Source organism: Porites lutea, chromosome 3 (assembly GCF_958299795.1).
Source record: "Porites lutea chromosome 3, jaPorLute2.1, whole genome shotgun sequence".
NCBI lineage: Eukaryota > Metazoa > Cnidaria > Anthozoa > Scleractinia > Poritidae > Porites > Porites lutea.
Window position 1 is genome coordinate 31582569 of NC_133203.1, and position 7500 is coordinate 31590068.

At 39.3% G+C, this 7500-nt stretch overlaps 1 protein-coding gene across 2 annotated transcripts in view; it reads left to right on the forward strand.

Annotated features, from left to right (window-relative positions):
* LOC140929621 (uncharacterized) overlaps window positions 1–6918 on the forward strand; it is an 8960-nt gene extending 2042 nt beyond the window's left edge. For both annotated transcript variants that reach the window (XM_073379371.1, XM_073379372.1), the window contains one exon: window positions 4820–6918. In XM_073379371.1, the coding sequence (XP_073235472.1) occupies window positions 4973–6733 (1761 nt within the window). In that variant the 5' untranslated portion in view covers window positions 4820–4972 and the 3' untranslated portion in view covers window positions 6734–6918. The remainder of the gene's footprint in view (window positions 1–4819) is intronic.
* Window positions 6919–7500: the final 582 nt, after the last annotated feature.

Here is a 7500-nt window from a genome sequence, read left to right on the forward strand (position 1 = left end):
CTTAAACAGTGCCTAGGAGGTCTGAAATGCAGTCAGAATGCAAAGGAAAACAAGAAGTCGCTAAAGGTAAGCTTCAAAGCGATATTCAATGTACATTTTGCTAATTTAGTGAGCAAAGAATATTTCTCCATACAACGTCTTATAATTTTCTCGCTGTATGAATAATTAATTAGCTAAGTAGGATAATGTTGTTCATGGCTCTCATAGTGAGCTTGGGCTACCTGTGCTCCAGGTGGGGTACTCCGGAATTAAGTGGCAGGGATGACGAAAGGAATTTTTTTGGGTTTGAATTTTCAATTTCGGAAAATTTTGGCAAGTATTTGTTTTTGGTAGCTTTATTTAAGAAGGTTTTTTTGGGGTATTGAAAACTAATGTTTCGATCTTCGTGTTATTCGAAATTTTCAATACTGCAGAGGCTTTTGAAATTTCTCGTCCATTGTTAGTGAACTCGTGCAGGTAAATCCCGATAATTCACTCGCTGAGTGCGTTAATCTGTAATTTTTACATGAAAAAAAACAAACAAACAAACAAACAAAAAACAGAAAAAACAAAAACAAAAACAAAACAAACAAACAAAAAAAAAATTAGAAAGATGTGCGGTTTTTGTCTAATCATTTTAGAACACACGAACTTAGGAAAACGAAATACCGTTTGTTATAACTTCCTTCTTAAGTGGAAAAAAAATACACCTCGTTTCATCCAGTTTAATAAGTGAGCGCTACGGCTATAGAGGTATAAAGGGCTCAGTCAACCAGATGCAAAAATGTTGAGACACTCCGACGAAAAACCGACCTTTCTTACTTCAAATCGCTGGTAGTCACAGCTCTGTGTGATGTAATCCTCGCATCCCCTCTCCTCTCCATTCAAAGTTGTTCCTCCACGTTTGAGCTGGTCTTGTATTGCTAGCAACTTTGATAATGGGAGGAGGGCTATCACAAGCACAAGATCATAAGCAAGCCAGTTAGGCCAAAATAAGGTACAGCGTCTCAAGTATTTTTGCAATTGGTTGTAGCTTGGAAGTCTTGCCATAGATGATCAATTGCGAACTATGTAGTTTCTGATTCCAAGTGACCTGGGAAATTGTGAAGGCTTATAATCTGGGGCCTGTAGTTAAGAAGGCTAATGCAAGGCCCCAGTCCACACTCTCTGGCAGCTTCTATCAAGATCAAAATATTCGGCGTTTAAATTGGCGTCCGCGTATTGATGCCTTTCTTTGAGCCTTGTTTTCCCCTTTCTGGAAGGAGTGGTATTTTGCCTCTCTAATTGTTATGCCTGTGTGGGCCACACCTCAACTTAAGTTCTCTTGAAGTGGAAAAAAACCCTACGTTCTTGGAAATGGCTCCCTTCACTTTTCGTGATGAGAGCCGATATGATGAGAAGCGTAGGCAACGCCGCCGAATATTTCATGTTTTTTTAAATGGAAAACTAAGATTCTGGTCTCTTTATGTATTTTTTACCAAAAAAACTTTTGGGTTAAAAATAAGGACACTATTCCTTTTACTAATAATTTTGATTTATTCGCTTAAGATTGACTGAGATCACATGGAGCTTTCCTGGAAAACTGCTATGATTTCAACGAAACCGTGGCCGCCCCAAATCTATTATTTCTTTTAAACAGATCGTCTTGATGGAAAGTCGTCGTTTAAGCGCAGAACAGAAGTATTTTCTTTCTATAATTATTATTGGTGAAATATTCGGGACTAATGAGCTTCTGGGGATTCGGTAGCCAGCTTTTGTAGCTCTACTTTGACCACTAGATTTAGCTTTTTGCCTATTTATTTTTAGTACGTGATACGTAATGACTTGTGACGGCACGAAAGACGATGCGGGAATTTATATATATTTATACCCGTTTCTAAAACAATCACAATAATAGTCGTATCTTCCTTTTTTATAAATCGTATTTTACTGGAATTACAATCTTAAGTTATTTTCTAGCCTCGCAGACACAGCAGTAAAAAACAGGAAAAATATATAATTAACATAAAAGAGCGACTTCCGTGTTTATTCAGCAATTTTTTTTAAAATACAAAACTATTGTTTCGCGTCTCGACCGACCGTACTTTACAAGTGTCAGAGCATAAGTAACAATTTCTTTTGAAAAAGTAACTAATGAACCATCCCATTATGGCTCTTGACCATCATAATTTGAAGAAAAAGTTTTAATGTGACTTTGAAATGCTCTTAAAATCGAAAACTGTGCAGCTCAGCAAGTTCATAGTCACGGATTATGTTTCATGTGAATTCACGCGGAAACAACCTTTGAACATCAACGCGCGCTCGAAAAAGCGACCGAGCGAGCTATGATTTTGCAAGAAATAAATTCTAGACATTCTAGCTTTTTGACTGCAAATCAAGAAACCAACACAAGTATGTCGCCCGGCTGGGCGACCTGGACAATATTTTCAGTCGCCCGAGGCCAAGTCTTGCGCCGTTAGAGGACAGCCTTGAGTCTTTGTCCTCCTCTACGCAGTAGGCTTACTTTTCCCTCCTTTACTGACGCAGTATCTTTTTTCTTTTTCTGCAATCCAACCTGACTTGCAAGTGATTCGAAGTTGCAGCCAATAAAAATCACACAATTTTTCGGGACGGGCACGGGATACGGGAAATTAAAAAAAACAAGGCAATTTTGGACTCCCGAGAAAAAAACGAAAGAAAAGCGCAACCGAATTTATGATGCTGGCTGACTACGTCATCCCGCGTAAAAAGCCAATTAAACAGCGTGAAATCACACAAATAAACCACATACGAAACCAATGTTACTACAAATACGTTATCGCAAAAACCTCGCGAGGCTGTAAAGGGTCATCAGTAAGAATCAATAGCTTCGCTGGGAATGGAACTTGGTTCATCTTCACGTGCAGGCAACTCCTAGACCACTACGCCACCGTGCCACTCGTTTTTGGTGCAGTAAATTTGTTGCATTTAAAGCTGTATGAAGCTGGTGGACAAAGATACGCTTATGGAAAATTAGCTTAAGCGCGTATTTCAAAGCTATTTTGCACTCAGGTCAACTGGCCGATCGATGTAGAGAAGAGAATCTCAGCAAACACACTTACTCAGAGACACAGAAATCGATCACACTAGGTGTAAAATTTCGTGGATAATAAAGAAATCAACAGAGGTACACACTTGAACGGATTGATACTAAGTAGGTCGATTTAAGGTGGCTGAACACAGTTTTGCGGGCGGTCAGCGGTAACTCGCGCGACGGCGCGTGTTTTAAATTAGACAAACAAACATGGCGGCGAAAAAAGGAATGGTACACAGAAGACAATTTCTCAAAATCTGCTCATTAAAATTTTGTGATATTTGGCAGAATTTTTACTTTTATCGTACTTTCAATAATAAGAACTTTAAAATGGAAGTTCAACAGACGAATTTTGTGACACATTTTTTTGTTTTTTTTGTTTTGTTTTGTTTTATTTCGCACATACAAACAATTACAATACATTACATTTACAATTCATTACAGGTAACTGTTATCGTTTACAAAAAAGAAATAAATAAAAAGAAAAGGAAGGACAAAGTCCACCAAAATACTATAGTTTATATATTAACAATTAAAAGAAGGCTGCCTTTATGCCTTATGGTCCTCCATCACCCATCTGCCCGTTTGTCACTTGTACTTTAATTAACTGTATTGGTCAAATTATATTCTGAGGGGCATTGTTTAAAAGTAGCCCATTTCTTCCTAGACACATTTAATAATTTCAGTACAATCATATTATTGATTATCTAAAAACCCGTCTGTTAAAATTTGGTCAAATAAGTTTCAGATGGTAATGATTAATTATAGTAAGCTGTGTGCAAGTTTATAGGAAAATCTAATGAGCGAATTTTATGTAAACTGAGCAAAAGTGAAATTTTAAGGTTGCATTTAATCGTTCATGTTGCCATGGAAACTACGAAAACGTCACATTTTACCTGTCAGTCAAAATCCTTCATCAGTATGTTTATCACTTGCCAAGTTTTAGCTTGTGAGCTGCAACCTTTCTCTTGCCATGATTTGGCAAATGACATATACTCACAAACTGCCAAAACTGTGTTCAGCCACCTTAATCAGCGAAAGAATATATGGAATATTTTAAACGTGTGTGATGTCTGAATCGAACTTCCTACTCTGGAGACTATAAGGTGCCTATTTTAGAGAAAAAAAAAGGAAATAATCTTTGATGGCCTTACTGGTCCAGCAACGAAGATGGCGATCCCCCAACACGACCCGCGAGACAAATTAACAAAAGTACTCAATTACGGACACATTATACCATGACAGTTTACACAAGGAGATAAAAGCAACAACAAAGCTCTCATACTTATGATCAAATTAGCGAGTGTTTCGTGGTTGGAAAACAATAGAGTCATCTCCTCCCCTGTTCTAACTCTAATTCTGCCGGTGCTTTTATGCTAAGCTCCGTATGAACAAGGAGCAAGGTTTCGTCTTTTTTATCATCTCTGTTTTCTACTGTTATGATTGCTTGATAGCTACAACTGTGGCCACGTGAATTCAACTTATGATTAAAGCTAAACTTTACATTTTAACCTTCGGACGTACACGCAAATTCACACCGTCGTACAAGGGGGGGGGGGGGGGGGGGGGCGTTGGTGGATGGAATCCCTCCCCGAAGTTTTGGAAATGTTGCAATATTTCAAAACGATTTTACCTTTACTGGAAAGCCTTTGATCTTCTTAACAAGATGATGTATATTTTATGGATGGTGGCGCTGCTGGAGGCCTGTGGCGTCACCAACAATGGTCGCCGTCTTAGAATCCAAAGGTTAATATATAAGCTAATGTTGTTGTCTTTTTTTTTGTTTAGAAAAAACAGGCAAGCACAAACAAGTCATGTCTGCCATCGTAACAACGGTGTTAAGAGGTACTATTGGTCTTCTGCTAACGACAAAGTGCATCGAAAAAGCTGAGGGATGGTGACGTTGCAGACGAGCAATTACGAAGCTGGATCGTGGACGAAATGGACAATGTGAACTCGAAGCTAGATGCAATGGCAAGGAAAGATCTCGGGGCAAGCATTTCCCATTTCAAGCAAGGCGTGATCCTCCTGAATAAAGCAATGAATACGAAAACGTGCGGCAAAGGTAGTTTGAACGTTGTTCCTGCTGCAGTGGGAAGAGATGAAGACATGGAAGAAGACAAGCGTGGCAAAAACAATTCAAACATTGCTTCTGAAGCAGGAGATAAGAGGGCATCTTGGTCCGGGAAGTTTTTCTCATTTGAGAATCCACTGGGAAGTCTCTTTGTAAAGGGTAAAAAGGAAGAGAAAAAGTCAGACACCGCTTCTCAAACAACAGAGGAAATGATGGCTGGAGCCGCCGAGAAAAACGATTCATCTACCCTCAGAGGGGAACTAATGAAGCTGAATTTAAACAGTCTTGATGAGAATACGATGCTGGACGCAAAGAAAAGGTTTGACGATGCGCGACGAAAAGCAACAGATGCTTTTTGCAATGAAGTTCTAAACCCTGTAGACCGTATCCTTGCCATGGGTGTTCGTTTAATGGCATCGTTACTGGAAAAAGTGGATAATCCAGTTAATTCTTTAGACTTGTGTATATCTGACCTCAACGAACTACACTCGCAACCGTTTGTTAAAGAGAATTTCAGACTTGAGCTCTGGAAAGGCATAAAGTCAAGGTTCAGCAAAGGAGAACGAAAGCAAATTGTTTCCATGGTCTGTCAAATAAATCGCATCATTTATGAGTTTACGTCACTGGTACGAACTGAAGATCAAACGTTCTACTTTTTGCCCTGCGTTCAAGTCGGAGAAGAGGAGATCGATCCTCTACGTGACTCAAGAATGTTAAAAACGCTGCGTAAACAAAAATTGGGTGACTGTTCTTTGGCTTGGTCATTTGGTCAAGAGGACCAACAAGAAAACCAAGTGCTCAAGTCAGCGGTTAGTATAGCAACCAATACCGCTGGGGAATTTCTCGTCGTCGATAGCAAGGATAAGTGTGTTAAAAAATATGACATTTATGGCAATTTAACAATTTCTGGGCATACGGAGAACATGACAGACTTTCGTATAGTTGCTGCAGCAACTGACAGCGATGACAGCATTTATGTTTTGCTGAGTGGCGTGGATTTTAGCAATAATCGTGCTTTACGTGCGCGTGTTTGCGTGTTCGATCCGTTGCTTCAGTTGAAACATGAGTTTGCTGTCGGAAGTAACTTAGAAGCCGTGACAGTGAAGACAAAAAATAATCATGTGCTTCTTGTACCTGGCAGTTTCGACCCTGGCCGTGTTACGCCTAGCGCGTCACTAGTGGGGACTCTTAATGAGGTTTATATGGTGACTAGCGACCCCAGTGGAAAGGAAATTTGTCAATTTTCCATAAAAACCTGTGGTAAAATTCAAGACATCATAGCTGGTGACAACTGCGTTATTGTCTTAAATGTTGAATCCATGGTCTTCGTGTTTACCAGCTCTAACGATAGTCCCGTTTCATATCTCGTTGAGACGTTTCTTGTGCAGGTCAATGCTCGAGCTATAACGTATCACCCAAGAAGCAAACACGTAATCGTAGCCTCACAGACTAAGTCGTACCGCTCACAACTGCTGTTTTACAGTAAGAAAGGCAAACTTGAACGCAGCATAGATCTTGATGTGGAGAAGGGCTACGAGATAACTGCAGCGGCGGTCACAAGAGGTGGACGCATCTGTATTGCAACTTCGAATTACTTGGAAGAGAAAGGAAAGGTGCTTGTGTTGTAGTAAAACCTGCCCTTCCTATAGAAGCCATTTTTGCCCTGCCCTTTTAGATCATTAAAATGAACTCTACGTTAATTGATAATTAGAACTCACCAGTTTGAAATTCTGTAGGCCTACTCTGGGACCTTAAGTCGCCGTAATTTTAGGCGACTTAAGGCGATTTAAGGCGACTTTAGGTGACTTAAGGATAAAAAGGTGACATTTAGGTGAGTTACATGTTAGTGAATATGTTGCAGTTAATTTTTTATTTCCGTTAATTTCTGGTTTTCCTTTGTTTTAAATTCATTAGCATACATAATCATACCCAGAAACGATGGAAAAATAAAAATTAACTGAAATAAAAATTAACAGTACTACAACACATACAAAATCAAAATCCACTGACAATACTACCTCTCCAGGGACACAATGTTGTAGCATAAGTTAATTCAGGCTTGAAGAGATCTACATTAGTCTTCCAAATTTTCAACAATCTCAGCTACCTAATATTTTGAACATTAAATATCAAGGTAGCTTGTGTTTCAGGTGTATTCTAACCCTGGTTAGTAACATTTGTGAAACAGCACTAACATCCTTGTTCTGGGCCCTGACGTACTAAATGAAGTACCAGCATTTTGAGTTTCCGTTCAACATGATTGGCAGATGGACAATATCATTTTTAACAGTCCAGTCCTGGCATGTACTCAAATCCTGATACACACACGGGAGGCCCAGAACTAGGATTTTGCCGCTGTTTTCCAGGATTACATTAGCAGAGACAAAATCTGAGT